Raw genomic sequence first — 21,964 nt, forward strand, 5'->3', positions numbered from 1 at the left:
AGTTCAGATTATGAGAAAGGAACAACAAAGCAATGCTCTATGCTGGGTGAAGGCAGGGAATCAACTGGGGAGAATTCAGAGGAGGGCAACCAAAATGGACAAAGGCCTGGAAACGATGCCTTATGAGGAATGGCTTAGGGAGCTGGGTATGTTTAGCCTGGAGAAGAGAAGGTTAAGGGGTGATAAGATAGCCATGTTCAAATATATGAAAGGATGTCATATAGAGGAGGGAGAAAGGGTTGTTTTCTGCTGCTCCAGAGAAGCAGACACGGAGCAATGGATTCAAACTACAAGAAAGAAGATTCCACCTAAACATTAGGAAGAACTTCCTGACAGTAAGAGCTGTTCGACAGTGGAATTTGCTGCCAAGGAGTGTGGTGGAGTCTCCTTCTTTGGAGGTCTTTAAGCAGAGGCTTGACAGCCATCTGTCAGGAATGTTTTGATGGTGTTTCCTGCTTGGCAGGGGGTTGGACTGGATGGCCCTTGTGGTCTCTTCCAACTCTCTGATTCTATGATTCAGGAGTTTTGTAAGGAAGTTTGTCATATGTTACACATAAGAACACCCCTATTGAATCAGGACCAAAGGCATGCTGTTCCAGCATCTTGTTCTCACAGGAGCTAATCAGATGCTGATGGGACAGAACAATAAGCAACTGGTATTATTGGTCCCTTCCAACTCTGCCATTTTATGAGTCTATTATTCTATGACCATGCTTTCTCTAGACAGGAGTCGCTATGCCAAGGGATAGAGAATGGCTTCTTGCCTTCATGGGGGAAATGTTGAAGGGGGGGAGGGTTCTTCCTGACAAAGTGATTTCTGATCTTCAGCAGCATTAAAGCATTAAAAACTGTACAGATGCTACACTTTACCACAAACAAGTCAAAATCGAGTCAAGCTTTCTACTGCATCACATGTTCACCTGTTATCTGACACCCCGGGGCAGCTGTAGTTGACTGTAGAAGAGTGCAAGGTGTCTGGGTTTCTCTGTTCCTTATTGTTTGATTGATGCAAAATCTCCAGCGGCCAACAGGGGATGACTGAGGAGCGGATTCACCTGTGAGGGAAAAAAGAAGTACAGGGGATGATCATTCCTCTACCATCTTTCATGTGCCTAACAAGAAACAAAATCAAGATGTGCTTAAACAGGACTATGAGAACATCACTGCTGCTGTGAGCAGAAGCATTAGGAACAGCAAGGCCTAGCAGTCAGGATTCTGGAATTGGCCTTAAGGCACCAAGGCTGCAACTCTAATAGACTTAAGGAGTACCATAACAAACTCAATTGATCAGAGTGGGATTGTTGCCATGGGCCCAAGTGATCTGACTTTCTCCAGTTTCCTTGGATCAGTGTACTTGCATAGAAAAAAATGAATGCTGCCGGTGAAGCCATCCTTCCTTGGCTTTGCCTGAGTTCTGCTGCTTTCCCCTTTGATTTATAGGGACTATCAGAGCTTTCCAAACTTTTCATGTTGGTGACACTTTTTTTTTTTTGACATGCACAATTTCGCAACGCAGTAGTTCAGTTTTACTAGCAAACCAGAAGCTAAACTAACCCCTTTCCAGCCCTGGGAGGAGCGTGGGGAGCATTTGTGTGGCACACCTACACACCGCAGCCGACACACTAACATGTCATGACACACAGTTTGGAAAGCTCTGCTTTAGAGTTTGCATTGTGCCATGCATGTACCTCCTTTCCCATCCCTGTCTTCACTAAAGCCAGTGTGGTGGTTAGAATGTCAGACAAGGGCCTGGGAGACCAGGTCTCAAATCCCCATATGGCCATGAAGATCACTGGGTGACCTTGGGCCAGTCACTGCCTCTCAGCCTAACCTACCTCACAGGGTTGTTGTGGGGATTAAATGAGGAGGAGGAGAACCATCTACACCACTTTGAGCTCCTTGGAGAAAAAAGTGGGATATAAATGCAATAAATAAATAAGTCAGGATCAGGCATGTGTTGGTGCACTGGTTGCAGGTTTTGCCGTGTCACATTGCTCAGACGACAACAGGAATATTCTGTTACACTACTATTTCTCACAAACAGTACCACCAAATTACCAGAAACTAGCCCATGACTCTAGGCTGCAAGTTAAGAAGCTCAAATCATTTAACAAGGACATATGATTCAAAAATTATCCATAAAATAATAGGGTCATTATCCAGTTTCAGTAGATTTACTTTTAATCCAGTATTTCCTTCTTAAGTTGGACCTGGATGACATTGTACACCTCATTTTTATCATAGTGCTTACTCCGCTTATACCATACTGTATTAAGAACACTTGTTGGTATGAGACAAAAACCTGTAACACTCTGCCATTGGGAACAGTATCTACATTTATCGCTTGAACACCGTTTGCTGCCTTGAACACCATTTGGTGGGATACAAATTTAACAAACAAGTAACTGTAATATGTACCTCTTATTAGTAGTCCGAATAAACATTTATCAATGTGTTCAGCACAATAGCTTCAGGCTTTAAACATGCTTGATTTAAATATATATATACACATATCTTTGAACAGCTGATCCCTGTGCTATAACACAGTCTGCTTTTGAAAGGTTCTCCTCAGTTTCAGAATTGCTCTGACATGCAGTAAGGAAGACTTCTCTTTCAGAAACACACCCAAAGTTCCCCTTAATTGCATGGAACTATGGTTTGTTGGATCCTGGCCAAAGTGTTCCAGTCCTCCAGGGACACAAAAATATAAATGCAATGGAGCAGGAAGAAATGGCAAATCAAGAGCAGACAGATGCTCAACTTGTGGGTAACAAACAAACATACCACTGGCATTGTTCTGTTGATACAAAGGTCATACCAGAATCAGAGAAAAAGAGATCATTCAGTGTTAATGGAACAAAGAGTAGCCAAGTAAAATGTTGGACTCTTCTGATCCGCTTGAAAAGTAGTCCATCTTGGTAAGTAACTGCCTTCATATCACGTAAAGAAACACAGTTGACAGTGTGCATTCCTATTTCACTTTCCACTAAGAAAAATCCCATACACAAGAGAGAGCATCTTTCCCTCTTTCAACCATTGCTTCTGTATTTCTTAAATGGAAACTCAGCCATTTAAATCTGCACGCCACATTTCACAACTGATGACACCACACGTGATATTTGCTACATAAACATAGGAGTATTTTTGTAGTCAACCTCAAGAAGTAAATTTTGAACTGGCTAGATTTTCAGTCACTTCAAACCACATCACAAAATGTAAGTTAGGGGTAGACAGCATGATGCCCTCTAGTTATTATCCTACTCCAGTCCCATCAGCCCCAGCAACTTGGCCATGTAGTCCAACGACATCTGGAGGGCACCTAATTGGCTATCCTTCTAGAAGTATGGAAGCTGGCTTGTAACTTGACCTGCTTTAGGATAATGTAAAGAATCACTACCAACCACAATGAAGGAATTTGGATTCTAGTTTCCTAAAGGTAAAATCCAGACCTTTTTCTTTGCTCAGCTACATCAAACCACCCCCAGAATTGATACCAATTTGGCTATACTCATTAAGAACTTGTTTATTTATTTATTTTAAATGTATATACTGTTTAATTGATAACAGCCTTCTAAATGTCTTATTTCAGCCTTGAATGATGCCACTCCAAATCTTTAGAATCTTCCCATACAGTTATCAGGACCATTGCAGAGAATCAATTATATGTGCCAAGATGACTCCACCTAAGACGTGAACTTCCATAAGAAAATTTGAGAGACAAAAGTCAGCCTAACTGACAAGGAACAATCTGCTTTAGTTCCTGTCAAAATATCCACTATTTTAATCACTTTCACCTTTAAGGAGGGTGGTTTTGTTTTGTTTTTTGTTTGACCTTCAATGTTAAATGTTTTAAAATAGTTACTTACTGCCAGTTTGAGTAGATGCTGGGTTTATCTGAACTTGTTCAGAAGATCCTGTCTGAATTAAAAATGAATAGATAAATATAAAAAGGGAATTTCCCAATACAAGCACACACTTTCCCAGAAAAGTGGTATCACTAAACAAACATAACTTACTTGGGTAAGATCAGAAGGTGTAGACTCTGTGCCAGTAGTTCGCTCTTCCACCGGAAGACTGCGGATGATGTCCTGGGCCTGGCAAACAATAGCCTTCAGTTCATCAACAAATTTCTCTTTCTCATTTTCCAACACAAAGTCATCTTCAACCTAACAGGGAAGGAAAAAACAGGTTTCTAGTGTTTAGGGCTAAAACACCATTTTGAATCTTATTAATGCAAGGAACAACAGATGGGCCTGCAGGAGTCTGCAGCAAACCTGAAATCATAACTTAGGTTAGTTCAAATGGTTTAAGGATTTTTAAAACGCATGTCTTGAAGTCCTTACATGTGACGTTTCCAAAGGCGACAGTGCCTGGGAGGGTGAGTTTAGTCAGACCTCCATGCCCAGTTTTCACTGATTCCTCTAGCAGCCCCATTTTTAGGATCTTTCCCCAAAGCCTCTCAAAGTTAGTTCTCAAAATAATCTGTGCAAGTCAAGGGCATGTCAAGTGGAAGACTAAGGTTAGACCTCAGGGGTTTCCATATCTTGAGAAATGCTATGAATAAGACACATTGTCTTGAGCAACCCAAACATTTGAACAAGAAATCTCTAGTGGAAAGCAGGCTCTATGAAACTTGCCATGTAGTCAGCAATGTCTTCCGGAGCATCTCCATCAACATCAAATTTAAATGTGACCATCTTGTTGTTATGAGTCTCGAGTTGGCACTCCACAGTGTTGTCCCCCGATGTTGACACCTGATTGAAAGGGGGGGGGGTATTGTGTAATTAGATAGAGTCAGAACCTGCCTCTTCTTCTCCAATTCTTAGCAAAGATCACCTCTACCTGACTGGTGTGACACCAATCCTGTAAAATGACAGCACTTGTCCAAAGGCTGAAGCAGCAAAGCACCAATAACTAAAAAGGTTTAACACTACCTATTATCTTTGTTGTTTTAAATAGATTTTTGTTTTAAATAGATAATTATGTACACATTATATGCCCTATAGTATGATAATGAATATAGATAGGATTCATTTCTGTAGAATTTGGCATCTGTTGAAAATGCCAGCACTTGATGGTCTTTGGGATTTAGTGACCTCAGTTTCAAATATTCCATCAAAAGACTTTATAAGCATTTGCTGGAGGCTTGAAAATATACTTCTTCCCCCAAAGACTATATTCAAATTTTTCCCTCCAGTTATGACTGTTTCCAAATACTTGCCTTCAATAACATTTGGAATGGATTCTAGATCCTGTTCACACATTACGTTGTTTTAAAAGCAATTGACCTGAACCCATTCCTTTCTGATCTCGTGAAGCAGCAAGAATAAACTTAAGCTAAAAAGATACTGTACACAAAAAACTGTGAAGTCATCTGCTACCGGTATCTCTGACACTAGACACACAAACCAGAATATAAACATTAATTGTGTACAACATTGGATAAATCAATTTTTTTTATCAGTCCATTTTGCAAGTCTCAAAATTCATCCCACAATTTACCATCCACAAAAACTGATTCTAGGCACATCTGACATTATCAAAGTCATAAAGGTGCTCTTCTGCTCAAAGATGGTGTTAAAATAACAATTTGCTATTCTGTTTCCCCATATTGAGGTGCCCCCTGAAATATCATCTGTGAATATAAGAATTGACTGAGCCAAAGGGCTTCTTCATAACATATATTAACCAGATAAACAAATGATTATCTGGAGTCCAAGGGCAGGATTCAACTAAGTCATTGCATGTGCAGAATGAGGAGTCCCCGTACAATGAAACTTTCCACCCTCTCCTACCCCTGTGCACCCTCCTGCACCATTTAAATCTGCTCTGGAGGGTTGGGGGAAAACTCAGAAAAGGTTTAGGGGTCATGCAGGGCAAGGAGAGGGTGGAAAAGTCTCATTGCATTAGTGGATCTCATTCTCTGGACACATACTCCAATTGAATTCCACACATACTTGCAGAATTCATAGTCATTAAAGCATTGCTTGCAGATGGTAGCAGAGCTCAGATAAACAACCTCAAAAATATTTTCCAGGCAGATATTATTCCATTGAATTCTATTCTGGAGCTATACATGGTTTAGCCTAGATTTTTAAAACATGCACACCTGCAGCACAGTGAGCTGAAATTTGGTTCCCTTCTCTGTTCGGGCACAGGAAGCTCTCCGTTGCTTGCTTTTGTCTTGTTTGCCATTTCCACTTGGAAGGTCACATCCATTGGTACCTTCCTTCTGAATGGCTACATCAGGAATCGGCCTTAAAAGATAGGAAAAGAGGTGAGAACTCGTAGAAGGAGCACACTGAGACCTTGCTCTCTGTAACTTCTGAACATTAATTTAAGTAAATTTTTGTTTTCCTTTTATCAACTAGCCCAAATGAGGGCTTGCATTACCTCACAGCCGCAAACCTATTCAATATTTGAATAGGGAAATAGATCAAAGTAGGGCTGGCGACAAACACTACTTTTTAAGTGAGTTGAAGGTGGTTAGGTACCATAGGCAGACAATGCTGTCTATGGTATATATGCATTTATTTTGTCACACTGCCATTGATGGTTAAACACATAAATTCACATGGGTGAAATTCACATAGGTTCCTTGGACAAACCACATTTCTCCCAGTCTCAACTACACACAGAGAGACAGACACACTGCATCTGTAATGGGGAGAATATTAGCTTATCTTACAGGGCTGTTGATGGTTCCCCTATTGTATACATTACCCTATCCGTGAGATAGCGGGATTTCCCTGGCTTCTTTCTAGGCCACTGTGGTCATGTTCAACATCCCAGTGCCACATAGATGGGACCAACAATGCCTACCCTTCCACCAGCTGTCCTCTAGGCAATGATCAGGTGAGAAAGACCCAGATTACTGCACTTAAGGTTACTGCAACAAAATGGATGTAGGGAAGCCATGGAGAACTTGCTCCCACACAACTTTGTAGTTGTGTACGAAGTGTCTTCTAAAGTACTGCAGACACTCAGGAAAAGTACTTCACAAACATTTTCTTACTATTGTTCTCTTTACTTTGTCTTAGTGGTGCATGGAGTAGCATCCATCTAATGGATGGCACCTTTGCCTCAGATGCCAGTCCTAGAGGATGCAATCAATAGGCAGCTGCTGGGCATTTCCACTTCTGTTGCTGGTTTAGTACATGTGGTCAACAGGATTCAGTCACGGCCTGGCTATCAACAGCCGAACACATGCCACAGATATCCTAGCAACCCCTGTAACAGTTTCCCACATACTACAAACTGTAAAAACAGCCAGCTAAAGCAGGGGCATGGCTGTATGAGAGCACATAAAATTCAGTAAACAGATGTACAGAAGGAGGGGGGTTATGGGGAGACTAGGACTAGTCCTTGCCTTAAGGTAATAAGGCACAGGGCTGGACCCTGCATCAAGGGGGTGGTAACATGACTGGGGAGGAAGGAGAGATTGATGAAGCAAAATCTTTTCAACTGGTGACCTTAGTCTGTGAGGTGGGGCTAGGGAAGGTGCCATTTAGCCCACATCTCATTTAGTAAAAGGTTTGGCGCTGGCATTGAGGACTAGCAATTGCTGGGAATCCCAAACCTAATGTCTTCCAGTGAAATCCATAACTTAACTTTCTAGCACACTACTGCTTTGATCAGAATATTCAAATAGTTATCCTAAGTATTTACTTCCCTAAATTTAACTGAAGTTCTTAGCAGGTAGAGAATGATGAGAGTTCCTATCTTTGTGTACATATGCTTCAATAATGTTTCTCCCTACCACAACTCTGCCAGCTTTCTTCTGGCTGAAGTGAACTCCCCCCTTCCCACCCCTCTGCAAGCCTTGAGCTTGTCTTCTCTGTATAGAAAATGGAGATGTCCACTAGTTTTGATCTCCATGCACTTAGCATTCCTGCCTTTCACCAGGCCAAGGAATTAACCTTGGAGCAGACTCACCCTTGAACAAAATCCTGCTTTTGAACTGATGGCTGTTGTTCTGGTACCAAGACGGAAGCCTAGAAATAGGGAGGGAGAAAATTAATTATGTTGGTTCTGCATTTGCCATCCTCACCTGGATGCAGCGATACTAAGCAAATTAAGTAATTACACAAAATGCAAACAATTTGTGTGTTTGAAATGGAACACAGTCATACTTTTCCAGACTGACATCCTCAGGACCTGGATCTGCTTTTTTCTTCTTCTACTACTTCTTCTTCTTAGTAGCATTCAGCACCAGTTCTAAAGATAACCTCGAATAATATCTAGCTCTTGAGATTCTATTCCAAGCTTTGCATTTGCTTTGAAATTATTTCCCATCCATGGTTAGGAAAATATTTACAGTCTCAGAAATGTATGCTTGCTATTTGCAATCCCAGGAGAAAAAGTGAAAATAAAAGTCATAAAAGTGGAAAGCTGAGGCAAGTTACTCTAAAGTTAAAGACAGTCTCTAAAGATCATTAGAATGACCACCTCTTGCATGCAAAGCGGAAAGGATAAAACACTCTAAGGAAGTTGAACCTAGTTTATCCACAACATTTTTCCTTTTTATTGAATAGACACAGCATTGTGCTGGATCACTAGATTACAGTCTATAATCCAATACGTAGTTTGAAGGTGTCACAAATAGCTACAAATAACACTGGTGGCATGATTAGATATGCAGGAGAATGGAGAAACCTTTATCCACAGACACAACTGCAACAAGGAAAGTGCTGAGAACACAAAATAGGCAACAGGGGATGCTCACAGATAGTTTCTCCTCAGAAATGAGAAATCAGATTGTCTAGAACTGAAACTGTATGCTAACCCTAAGGACAAGAGCTATCTTGTCAAGATAGGCAAGATGAGCAAGAAGAGGTCTCAGGAGACGATGAAGCTAACTAAGGAACAAGGGGCTCAGGTAGCCAAAAGAACAGGGAAGAGTTTGCAATGAACAGAGATAAAAGGTGCTTCCAGGTATGGATGATTTAGCAATCCCTCATCACTTTGGTTCTGCTTTCAGCTGAAAGTTGAAGAGCAACTCAACCTCCACACTTCTTGAAGGCAGACCCTAACACTTTGTTCTGCAGCCAGGTTCTGAGTCCCTCTTAACCCAACTCCAGTTACTGAGAGGGGGGGGCATAGCTGCCAAGTTATCCCTTTTTTAAAGGGATTTTCCCTTATGCTGAATAGGCTTCCTCGTGAGAAAAGGGAAAACTTGGCAGCTATTGGGGGGGTCACTGGGACCAGCGGGGAGGGAAGACTACCTCCTCCTTCACTGAACTCCTTATCATGTCCCCCCATTGCTGCAATGTAAGAAGGAGTGGGAGAAAAAGTGCAACACTTTTTGGAAAGAGAAAGGTCAAACTGATAAAACTAATTCTTAGAGAGGAGAAACAAACAAGAGAGAGAAAAAGTAGGGACAGCAATCTAGAAAAAGGGTGGAACAATCTATACAGGTCACTATAGGCCAGAATAACAGCACAGTAGCCCACCAATGCCCAGGGAATGTATGCAGCTACGAAAAGAGTTGAGAAAAAGTTGCATTTTCTAAGCTCATAAAAAAGGAAGTGGAACAGGGAAAAGGTGAGAGGAAGATGCCATCTTGCATGAGTAAGGGAGCAGTACATGTCAAGTGTGGAAGCAGTCACAGAAACCTAAAAGAACAGCAGGTGGTAGAAGCAGAGGAAAAGAGACAGGGATAAGGAGAAAGTGACCAACAAAAGGAGAGGACCATTGAAACAAGGCAGTCAAAGCTGTATTAAAGGGGTGGAGAAGAATGCTGGGTGAACACTGCTGGTTGAAAGGCACTGTGGCTGGACAAAGCAGGGCCAGCTAAGAGGAAGCAGAAAGAAAATAATAGAATTGTGACCACAAGGGTCATCTAGTCCAACCCCCTGCAATGCAGGAATCTTTTGCCAAATGTGGGGCACAACCCCAAGATTAAGAGTCTCATGCTCTGCCGACTGAGCTACAAGGCAACCATCAGGTTGGCAGAGGTGTGACTATAGTCAAAGAAAGGAGGGACTAGGGTTGCCCTCTTTTTTCCTGACAGGGCTACTGCATTAGAACAATTGTTCCATTGTTTAAATCCAGTCTTGCATGTAGCACTCACGGAAGGCTATGCCTGCCAGTTGATCTAAAACCTTTGTCAAAAATACCACTTGTGAAGCAGATTAGAAGCACACAAATCTGATTTGCAAGAAATTAAACACAAAACATGATACACTTTTGGTTAACTCTGCACCCTCTAGAAATAACAAGAGTTTCTGGTTGAGTCTTGTTTGCGCTGAAGAAAATGTCACCACCATCCCATGCTAAACAAACCCAAGCTATGGGGACTGTGTAGGGGAGAGAAAGCTTTTTCTGCTGGAGAGCTGCATTTCCTCCTGGGCTGCCTTCCAGGGCCTGTGTGCCAGAAGCGGGGTGGGCAAAAGCGGGCCAAGCAACAGATGCAACTCTTGCCTTGGTACACAGGAGGCTACACTCTGGGTTTCAACCCACACCTCTCCACTCTTCATTCAGGAAGCAAGGGGCACATCTGTCAGGGCTGGAGTCAGGCGTAGGGCAGCAACAAAACAATAAATCAATGGAGGCTTTTATTCAAGGAAACAAACCACAAGTCCAGCCTGTTGGTCTCGGCAACTCTTTCAAGGTCTTGCCCCAATGAAGCAGTTGCAAGGGCTGAAGATTCCTGCCTTCCCAGTGCCCACTGGGACCCCTTCTCTCCAGGGTCTTTCCCACTCAGTCTCAGGCGGCGTCTGCGCACAACCCGGCTCTGCCCTGCCCTCTTGATTTCTCTGCGTGTTCTAGGAGACCAGCGGGGAGGTCGCACCGGGAGGGGGAGACTCTCGACTTCTTCCACAGCCAGCCCCTTTGCCTTCTGGCCCATTCCTCCCCAGCCCGTTTCTGTCTCTACCTCTGGACTGCTCTCTGCCACAGTCTCTCCCTTCTCACTGTCACCTCTTCTGTCACCTGTCACCTCTTCTGCTTCACCCTCTTCTCTCTCTGACCAGCCACCACCAAGCCCCTGGTTCTGAGCCCTCTTCCCTTTGTGTGTGTGTGTGGGGGGGTCCTCAGCTGGTGCCTCCCACCATTCCTCTGCATCCAGCCAATCCATGATCGTATCACAGCTCAAAGGCACTTTCCAGCCCACCAAACACACTCAAGCAGGCCAGGCCAGTGTGGAGGGGCATGGCCTGGGGAGAGCCCTGACAGCCAGATACAGAAGCATGGAACATCTCATCCAGTTTGGCCCTAAAGTATGCAATCACCATTAAAAAGAAATACTTAGCCATTTTGTTGTGACTCTCTTTTCGTTTGAAGGTGGGGGGGGGTGGAATCCTAGGAAACAAGATTTTTTTTAAAAAAAACCAAATGATATACCTGTGAAATGTCTTGTCCTTGAATGTGTTCTTGGTGTGGCTGTGTCCCTGCGCTAAGGGATGCTTGCTGGTTCAGGGCTGCTGCTGCTCCTCCAGAACTCTTTGAAGGGACCTGCTTCTGGACCACAGGCTCTGCAGGCAACATGGACCCCTGGCACATTGGCAGCTGCTGCTGCTGCTGCTGCTGCTGCTGCTGCTGCACATATGCTGACTGTACTGAGGAAGCTGTAAATGGTTGGTTATTGTCAACTGGCTGAAATGCTGGAGGTTGCTGGAGGAGGCTAGGACCATGCAGGTGCCCGGGCAGTTCTGGTGGCTGTTGCCTTGCATAAGCTGGCTCTGACTGTTCTGGCATGGAAGACACAGTCTGTGGTGCGTTTGGGGCAGACTGTGGGACTGTGGCGTTGAGGGGCTGAGGAACAGCATGCTGGTTGAACTCTTGATAGGACGCCTGTGGCTGCATTTGCGGGATAAAAGATGGCTGAGATGGGACAAAAGGGGCCTGCGATCCTGGCTGTTGGCCTTCTGCAAACTGTGGAGGCTGCAGCTGCTGGTGCCCTATGCTGGAATCCTGCTGGATCAGATATGTTGATGGCTCAGGCTGGAGCTGCTCAGAGGGATAGGCATGGGCCTCCACTGGTTGCCCTAGGCAAACTTGCTGCTCCATGCAGCCAGTGCCACTATCCTGCAGCGTATATAACGATTTCTCAGGAGAGCGCATGGCAAAACTCCGTTGATCTGCGACCTGTACTGCTAAGTGAGCCTGCTGGATCTCTGGAGGTGGAACTAGATATGGCGCTGGTTGGGTTACAAAAGCTGCCTGTCCTTGGTAAAAAGACTGCATTGGATATGTTGGTTGGTCCAAGGGCTGTCCTGGATACACTCCAGGGACTGCATAGACCAGTTGCTCTGTGCACGGAGGCTGATCGGAGCCTTGCATTGTGTAAGCGACATGCATCTGACATGCTGCTTGCTCTGGCGCCTGGAGCTGGTTGGTGGGCTGCACTTGAGGTGTCAGCTGCTCTGAAGCTGGGAGCTGGTTGGGGGGCTGCGTATGATATATTAGCTGTTCTGGGGCTTGCAGGTGGTACTGGATGGGATAAGCCACCTGCTCTGGAGTTGAACCCGCGAGCTCAGCCTGCTGCGGCTTTTCTACAACTTGTTGAGCAACAGCTGCCAACTGCTCTGAACAGCTGCCCTGGAAAAGAAACTGCTCTTGTTTCTGCTGCTGTAGAGGCAGGTGGTATAACATCTGTTGCCTTACACAAGGATGTTGATCTGTGGATTGGTGCATCTGAATAGTTTGCTGCTCTTGCTGCACCAGGGAAGGCTGTGCTGAAGCATCGAGGGGCAGTGTGGGATACTGTGGGCACTGTGGAAGTGCAATCGGCTGTGGCACGGCAGAGACCTGATGTACTGGCACAACCTGCTGGGACTGCTGAATGGAACCAACCTGCTGGGGAATTTGTGGAGATTGCTGAATGGAGCCCACTTGTGGGGGAATATGCTGAGACTGCTGTATTGCTGCTGCCTGCTGAAGCTGTTGAATAGAGGCCGCTTGCTGGGGCTGCTGCATGGATGGAACTTGCTGCTGCTGCATGGGTGCCATCTGCTGGGGAACTTGCTGGGGCTGTTGCATAGCCACCAACTGCTGAGGAACATGCTGGGGAACTTGCTGGGGCTGCTGCATGGGTGCCACTTGCTGGGCAATTTGCTGGGGCTGCTGCATGGGTGCCACCTGCTGAGGAACTTGCTGCATTGTCACCTGCTGGGGAACTTGCTGGGGCTGCTGCATGGATACCACCTGCTGGGGAACCTGCTGCATTGTCACCTGCTGGGGAACTTGCTGGGGCTGCTGCATGGGTGCCACTTGCTGGGGCTGCTGCATGGGTGCCACTTGCTGGGCAATTTGCTGGGGCTGCTGCATCGGTGCCACCTGCTGGGGAACTTGCTGCATTGTCACCTGCTGGGGAACTTGCTGAGGCTGCTGCATGGATGCCACCTGCTGGGGAACTTGCTGGGGCTGCTGCATGGGTGCCACCTGCTGGGGAACTTGCTGGGACTGCTGCATGGGTGCCACCTGCTGGGGAAGTTGCTGGGGCTGCTGCATCGTTGCCACCTGCTGGGCAATTTGCTGGGGCTGCTGCATCGTTGCCACCTGCTGGGGAACTTGCTGCATTGTCACCTGCTGGGGCTGCTGCATGGGTGCCACCTGATGGGGAACTTGCTGGGACTGCTGCATGGGTGCCACCTGCTGGGGAACTTGCTGGGACTGCTGCATGGATGCCACCTGCTGGGGAACTTGCTGCATTGACACCATGTGTTGAGGAGCCTGCTGTGTAGATGCCACCTGCTGAGCAGTTTGCTGGGGCTGCTGCATGGATGCCACCTGCTGGGGAACTTGCTGGGGCATCTGTTGAACTGACACCACCTGCTGGGGCTGCTGTGCAGCTGATACCTGCTGGGGAACTTGCTGGGGTTGTTGAATGGATGTAACTCCCTGTGGAACTGATGGCAGAGCTGAAGGGTTAGGAAGAGCCTGTGCTAAACTTGGCATATTGTTGACAAACTGAACTGAAGGCTGCCCCTGTAGCACAGGTGAATGACCAGCAGGCACAAAGCTGGCAGAAGCATGCTCCAGTTCCATTGATCCTGCAGCAGCTGAAGCCTGACTACTGATTCTAGCAGCAGAGGTCAACGGTATGTTAGCTGGCAGGTGTTGGTTCACCATCTGTGGAGCAGGGATAGTCTGAGGGGAAGTGGCTGTCAAGATCTGCTGAGGGACTCCCATGATGGATCCATCCAATGTCTGCCCTTCTGCACTGTGGGATATCTGTGCATCTGGAGCCTGGTGAGAAGAAGATATTTTTAAAAGTGGTTAAACTGATTGTCCTTTCTCCAAATCTTACTATACGGAACTTCACCATCACCACCAACAGAAGAATCACTCTGAGAAGACTATAACAAAAAGAACTTGTAGAAAGAACATCAACATTCAGGGGATTTTGTATAAGTTAATAAACAGCCGCTTGTAAAATTCCATCACCTTGGCAACACACATTCAGTGCTCCAAAATAACCACCTTATCTATAAGCTACATGAAGGGTAGAAAAGAACCACTAGCACTTCTATGCAATTTCAAATGTGTTTCAGTAGCTGGACAACCAGTATTTAACTTAGCTATGTTCCAACTAGAATGAAGGAGTGGGATGATGGATTGAATTCTTATGTTTAGGGTGCCTGAAGAAGAACTATTTTTCATGAAGGTTGGTCCATTCTATGAATACATTCTACAGGGAACCGATTGTCACTGCTTCATTCTACAAGCCTTTCCTAGTGTGCATTCAGTTCTGCTTAAAACAGAGCTGAGAATTGTATCATTCAAGCTTCAGCCTCCACTGCATCATATAAAAACTCCTACAACTGTCACAGGATCAGATATTCAGAGCAAAGCACGCCTGCTTAGGTAGCTGCCATAAGAAAAGAGGGGCTAGCATCAATTCCAGACACACACACTCAAAAATTACAAAGTGGTTTTTCCCACAAGATGGTAGAGTACTGTAAATGGTATACAGTACAGTAATTTATTTACAAAAGCTACCATTTTGGAGTTAATTGTAACTAATGTATCCATTTTGGAGTTAATTGTAACTAATGTATTCTTGTTGCTTGAATGTGGAGTTCTTCTGTCCTCTCCCAAAGCAGTGCTTTTGTAGATAAAGTATAGCGCCTTGTGAGGTCCACCATGACCAAACCACCACAGCCCCACCTATCAAGCTAATTCCTCAGCCTTGTGCAAGAGCCTTTCTGCACAATTAATTTTTATGCAGCGTGCATTTCTCCACTTGCTGCACACAACGTGTTGCAGAGATATCAGTTTCTGAGCGTTTGGAGCTAAGCAGAGGCGTCCTTCCCATAGGGTCAAGCGGCTCGTCACACCAGGGCACCGGCCTCTCAGGGGCGCCACAGCATTGGCGGGGCGCAACGAGCCACTAAGCCCTATGGCTCCGCCGCCACCTCCTCCTATCCCTCGGCCGTGGCGGTGCTGGGGCAAGGCGGGCGTCTCTTTTCGGCTCTGTGTACAAACGCGCAGGCTGACCCTGATTGGCTGAAGAAAGGCAACAACGCCGGGACGCAGGCTCGGGGGTCACCAGAGTTGCCACCGCGGCTTCTCCTGCTCCTCCTCGCCTCCCTCTCGGCGGCATCTGTGCTGTGTGCCTCTCTTGAGCGACTCGCTGGCCAGCCCAGCTCCTCACGCCCGCTGGGCAGCAGCGAGAGTGTTGGCAACAGGCTGTAGTCAGGCAGCCCCAACGGCGCCCTCCGCCCCAGGCTACATTTTGGGAAGGGGAGGGGACGCCGGAGGGACCTTTGCACCACGGTGCTGGATGTGCTTAAGACGGCCCTGGAGCTAAGCTACCATTACCTACAAATGTATGAAAGCAATGGGTAGAGATAGGGTTGAGCACTGTCTTTCTTCTACCACTTTTCTCTCCTAAAGCAGTTAGTTCGGGGTACCATTGCACACATTTGCATGTAATGCATACTTTGAGATAGAACAGCAATACTCTGTACATGAAAATGTTTGCACCACCACCGCAGCTCCTGATGCTGACAGAACAGGGCCACAACTCAGGGGCAGAGCATCTCCTTTGCATGCAGAAGAAGGTCCTGACTTCAATCTCTGTCATCTCCAGGTAGAGCTAGGAGAGACACCCGCCTGAAACTCTGGAGAGCCACCGTATACACTACTGAGCTGGAGGGACCAATGATCTGACTCTGCATAAGGCAGCTTCCTATGTTCCAGTGATATTCTTTGTTATTGTGACCACTGAATGGGGTATCGGTGCCGGAGTGCCATGGCACCTACTAGGTGTCATTTTGTGATGCACTTAAGACCAACCCCCCTTTTAAAATGCAAGCAGGTGAAACATTAGAACAGTGTCTCCTCTTCCACTGCACAGTGTTCATAAGACAGGACAGTTTATAAACAGAAGCAGCGGGGTGCGGGTGGGGGTGTTTAACCCTTCCCTCACCAAGCACTTTTCTTCTGCCAGTTTTTCAGGCCACATTTATTTCAGAAAAATGTCTGTGAAATCCCCTTGGGGGGGGGGGAGCAGATTGAAGTAAAAGTTTCAGAAGAAAAGTGACAGATACTCTTTCTCCCCTGTCATTCATTCATTGCAAATTGCCCCCTCTTGAGAATCCTTTGCAGTGAAGAAATGACCACCAGGCTTATGTTACATATGGACATGTTGCAATGTGCAGTTTAATTTCAACTGTGAAGCAAACTCCATCACCCATTCAACATTTGCTGTCAATTGGGGGATGTTCCCCCCACCACAACCTGGAGGCTGCACACGTGCCCCATGCAACTTCTCCATAGTGGCACACATCATCCGGACAGACTTCTTCTTCAACAACAAGAACGACTGCTACGTTATCTCCCACTTTACAAGACTGCCTGCTCTCGTCATTGCAAAGTCCCTTGTAGGTGTATGGCTCAGTGTCCAAGATGCCCTTGTGAGATGCTCTTTTAATGACGGTTTGAAAAGACCATCAGATCAGTCAGACTATCCCTGGAAGCCCTTACCAGCCTCGGTGTGAACTGCTGAAGTGCAACAGGAGACGCCTGGGCTTGAGGAACCACAGGGGGGGCCAAGCTGTGGGTGGGTAGGGTTGAAGGCTGACACTGGATTAGTGGTAAAGCGCTGGGGTGGGCCACATTTGCTGGCTGTTGTTGCACCTAACAAAAAGATAATTAAATGGACCGTTCATAGAAAAACTAATCGATTGCCTGTGCTTCAGCTCTCCTGGTCTCAGCTGCCCTGCCTGCATTCTCCGGCAACATATTCTCCTAGGGAAATGATACATCATCCTGAGACATGTTACCCACAGCAAAGATTGTGAACCTATAGCATCGGTGAGCCACACAAAACATTGTTGTAACATTACTTACTGCAGAATCCAACAGCTTAACAGAATGTATGGAAGGGCCCTTATGCATCTCTTACACCTATCACTACCATTCTTAGGAAAACATTCCTCCTGCAAGGCATCCCTTGGGATCACTTCCAACTCTACAATTCTATGATTCTACGAAAAGGCAAATTCAATGGATGATAAAGGGCCTCTGGATACACATGGTGGAACAAGTTCAGGACTCCTCCCATTCTAGGCTATCTTAATTCTACTACATGCAAGGACTAGAGAAATCTAGGACCTTTAAACTATATATATATATATATATATATATATATATATATATATATATATATATATATGACAAAGGCCTGGTCTATACACAGAGCGGAAAAGGAAGGTAGAATGGTGAGAAATCACAATTTTGTTTAATGCTCCTCTATCTGAGAAATCCAAACATGTAAATTTTATTTATATCCTTTTAACTTGTATCCTACCATTAAGCTCAGGAAGTTTTATAATTGTCAAAGAATTCTGCATAGCTCTCAATTCTGTGTATCCTGAATCAACAGAGGCCGACTGAATAAAAGATACTGCCTTAGCTATCTTATTTTATTCCTTCTCTAAGACTAGCACAGTCACGACAACATTTCTGGAAACTCGATACAAGTAGTTCTCTTACCATATTTAAGAAAATGATAGGTCACTTACCCCTGCCATCGACTGGTAATGTCCCACCAGCTGCTGGGAAGCGTAGATGTGTCCTTGAACACTGTTTTCAGCTTGTGAGAGATTGGGGGCCTGCTGGGGGCCCATAATCTGTTCCGAGGAGAAAGCCAGGCTATGTTGGCTGGAGGCATCCGAAAGTATAACTGAACCAGCTCCTCTCTCAGATAAACTGTCAGCTGCGTCAGTATAAGAGGAGGAAAAATACAAAAGATAAGCTGTTTCAGAAGAATCCATAACAATTCCCATCTTTCTCCCTATCACTGCCCCATGCAGACAAACCACTTGGACTTAATGAACTAGTGCAATGAAGCTTCCCCACTCTTCTCCTCCCTCCATACACCACCTCCCAAAATTGGGAACACTGCATGGGGGTAGGAGAGGAGACATCTTTCTGTCTGGTAAGATGAAAAGCTTGTGCTGATGGAACAACTGCTATAGCACTTCATTGGGCATAACAGGAGCTGTCTAGAAATGGCTCATCTACAAGGATCAAATATTTACTTGAGAAAATAATACAAGAAAATGCAAGCCTGCATTCTAGTTGAGGGCAAGGAAGGGTGGTCCAATCTTTTTTTAAAAAAAATCAACCCTATGCTTTTAGCTGGCATCAGTAAGTTTTCTATATGGAACACAGGAAGCTGCTTTAAATCAGGCAGGAACATTGGTCCACCTCATTCAGTTTGGTCTATGTTGTCTATACTTGCTGGCAGAAACTTTCCAGAGATTCAGACAAGAATGAGAATTCAGGTCTATGTGGAGATGTCATGGCTTGAACCTGGTACATTATGCATACAAACCAGGTACTCTGCCATTGAACAGTATGCTTCAGGTACATATGCCCCAAACCTCTTTGGAATATTCTCTCCTGCTTCTACTAGGAGCCAGTCTGGAGCAGTGGATAGAGTGCTGAGCTTAAACTAGGGTTCACAGACCTACAAAGCCCATGAGGTTCAGTGCTTTAGCCTCCCATACCCTAACCTACATCACAAGATGGTTGTGAAAACAAAAGAGGATAAAGCTACTTATTATCAGAACATAATCCTATGCAGGCATAAACATGACAAACTTGCATTCCATGTAAATTCTGAAATCCGGGTCTTTTGATCAGGCAACAAAGGCTTTTTCATTGAATTCTTCTCAGCTCTGCCAATGACACCAACCCATAACCATGCCTTGTTTTGGGAACTATATGCTCTTTGGCAAGGACTAACTCCTGACATTTAAGCCAGCATCCTTATCAGAAATATTCAACACTTATGGAGCTGTTTGTGAAGAAACCAAGCAATAATATCACATCTTTATGCCAAACAAATGGTGATGAGGAAACAGAACACCAAATAAGGTCTGATTTGTAATGGAACATTATTCTGGGTTGGGAATAATCAAATGTCTTATTGTACAGTAACTGGAATTGTACTTAGTTTTGACCCTCTTGTTTTAATGCTATGTTTTAATTGTAGTAACCTGCCTGAGACCTTAAGGTAAAGGGTGGGTAAGCAGCAGCAGCAGCAGCAGTAGCAGTAGCAGTAGCAACAACAACAACAACAACATTTGAAAAAATATTTTTTTTAAACCCTGCTGGATCAGGCCAAAGGCTCATCTTGTCCAGCATCCTTTTCTAACAGTGGTCAACCAGATGCCTATGGGAAGCCTGCAAGCAGGACCTGAGTTCAATAGAACTCTCCTCAGTTAGGATACCCAGCAAATGGTATTCATATCTACACTTTTTTAATCAGTTGCTTCACTTGTGGCTCTGCCTGGACAACGGTGCCATGGAGGTACGATCAACCTGCTGCTCTAATTTCACAGTGTGGCATGTCTATCAACTGAATGGGGAGCAACATCATGGGTAGCTGCTGACCTCAGATGTTCTTTTATTGGGCAATGTGGCTGCAAGGAGGTGGCTCTATATTGTGTGAAGAGTTGCAGCATAGAAGAGGAGGAAAAGGCTCAAAACAGCCACACAACTTGGCTACCCCCAAGCTGACTTTCTCCTCTGAGGGGAAAAAATGGTGCAAGGCTTTGTATCAGTAAAGGAGAAAGAAGCTGGGCTGAACAGCAATTTTGAGTAGGCAAATGGTTATGAGCGAAAGTGTTGGCAATTGGAAAACTTCCGCCAGGTCATCATGACTGTGCTGGCTGAGGCTGATTGGAGATACAGCCCAAAACATCTAATGGTAGTTCTAGTCCAAAACATCTGGAGGGCATCAGATTGGTAAAGACCGATGTACATGATATTAGCCAACAATTCAAACAGTGGGCAACTGCCACATATACTGTTTACATGCTAATTGACCTCCAATAAAGCAGAAAAGTGCCAGGAGTTCAATAAATGCCTTGTGGCGATGCACCTGGATGAACAAAATGATGCTCTGATTCACTCGTTATAACCTTAGTTCAGGATAGCATTTGGGAGTACAGGCTGCCTTTCGTTGCTCATTACCAGCAATGGAGGAGCTGTGCTGCATTTGTTGAAGGATTTGCTGTCGGACATGTTGGTCCACCTCTGTTTCCTCGCACTCCGTCCTGCTCTGTTGGGAAGGAGTGGTGAATGATGAGCCCTGCGGCTGGAGTAATGGTAGCCCACTTGGCAGCTTGCTTTGAGAGTCTCTTCTCTCCTCCAGGTAGCCCACCTGCCTCCGCTCCCTTGTCTTCTTGATTAGGGAGACACGATCCCGGATGGACTTAGCCACAGCTTTAGAGTCACTTTCGTGGAAGAATCCTGACTTCACCTGGACATCAAAAAAGAACAGTTCTGTTATTACTCTGCTCCTCTGAACTGGTATCCATCGGAGTTTAGCAATGCTTTTCTGTAATTTAACATTAACTCAGGGTTCCATTGCAACAGAATTTGCATTGACCACATACCAGATCAATCTTGGACCTATTGTATGGAGTGCCAAACAATACAGCAAGCAAGATACAGACCCACAAATTCAAGTGCTGCTACACTTTGGCTATGGGTTAAGGTCAAGTACATTGGCTGGATCAATACTAATTAGTACTTATGTGACCGTCTTCAAAATTAATATACTGTGATGAAAATCCACCTTTCAAAACTCTCTTTCTTTCCCCCTTTTAGATACTGATTTGATCATACAATAGTTATTTTTAAATAGCCATTTATATAATTCAGGGGTGAAAAACCTTTTAAGCTTAAGGGCTACATTCCCTTCTGAGTGACCTGTCAGTGATGGGTAGAGACGGAAGCAAAAGTGGACAGAGCAACAGATCTGTCTCTTACCTTTGGATAGTACACTATATTCTAGGCATGCAAAAGCCACACCTCGCCAGAAAACAAGAGACATCATTGCAGCTCAAGGACACATTCCAACCAAGCAAGAACACTCAAGTAAGGTTCAAGACCATGCCAGTGAGGGGCACGGCCTAGGGGAATCTCAAGGGATGGAGAGAGAGGCCTAGTGGGCCACATTTGGCTCAGGGGCCAGCTATTCCCCACCTCTGATATTTATCTTACTTGATTAGAACACATTAATTACAACAAGATAAATATAACCACAATACTGTCCATCCTACTCCAGAAAAGCAATTATTATGAAAACAGTCATGTGACAAGTGGCTCTTGCTAAATCCTTGAATCCATGACAGACTTCTACTGATGGGACGTACAGTTATATTTTCAGGTAGCGATCCAGTTTAAAAGACAAGGAATTCAAGCACAGATGTTGCATTAAAATGGAACAGTCAAAGGGGAGATTCTTAGCTGCCAACTGTTAGCAAAGTCACTATCCAAACCTAGCTGAAAAATAAAGGGAAAATAGACCAAAACAACAGCTTTAGAGCACAACATCATGGAGCCATTCATAAGACACAGAATGAAGCATCCTGAAACAACAATTTAGGAGCATTCATAGCTGGCTAGTGGGTGATGCTGAAGCAGGAGTCACTTGTGCACATATACATATGAGCAGATGCACTGCTATGACTCCTTGCAGTATCATTAGCCATCCGCT

General features: G+C 45.1%; 1 protein-coding gene across 1 annotated transcript in view; it reads right to left on the reverse strand.

Moving 5' to 3' along the window:
• Positions 1–21,964, reverse strand: part of WNK3 (WNK lysine deficient protein kinase 3) — an 81,755-nt gene that overhangs the window by 21,606 nt on the left and 38,185 nt on the right. Inside the window, exons 8-17 of the mRNA XM_060269240.1 lie at positions 20,434–20,722; positions 17,973–18,166; positions 16,933–17,085; positions 11,344–14,190; positions 7,936–7,994; positions 6,110–6,257; positions 4,638–4,754; positions 4,017–4,166; positions 3,867–3,918; positions 921–1,055 (exon numbers count right to left, since the gene is read on the reverse strand). Of these exons, the coding sequence (XP_060125223.1) occupies positions 921–1,055; positions 3,867–3,918; positions 4,017–4,166; positions 4,638–4,754; positions 6,110–6,257; positions 7,936–7,994; positions 11,344–14,190; positions 16,933–17,085; positions 17,973–18,166; positions 20,434–20,722 (4,144 nt within the window). The remainder of the gene's footprint in view (positions 1–920; positions 1,056–3,866; positions 3,919–4,016; positions 4,167–4,637; positions 4,755–6,109; positions 6,258–7,935; positions 7,995–11,343; positions 14,191–16,932; positions 17,086–17,972; positions 18,167–20,433; positions 20,723–21,964) is intronic.

Source organism: Zootoca vivipara, chromosome 16 (assembly GCF_963506605.1).
Source record: "Zootoca vivipara chromosome 16, rZooViv1.1, whole genome shotgun sequence".
In the NCBI taxonomy this organism is placed as follows: Eukaryota; Metazoa; Chordata; class Lepidosauria; order Squamata; family Lacertidae; genus Zootoca; species Zootoca vivipara.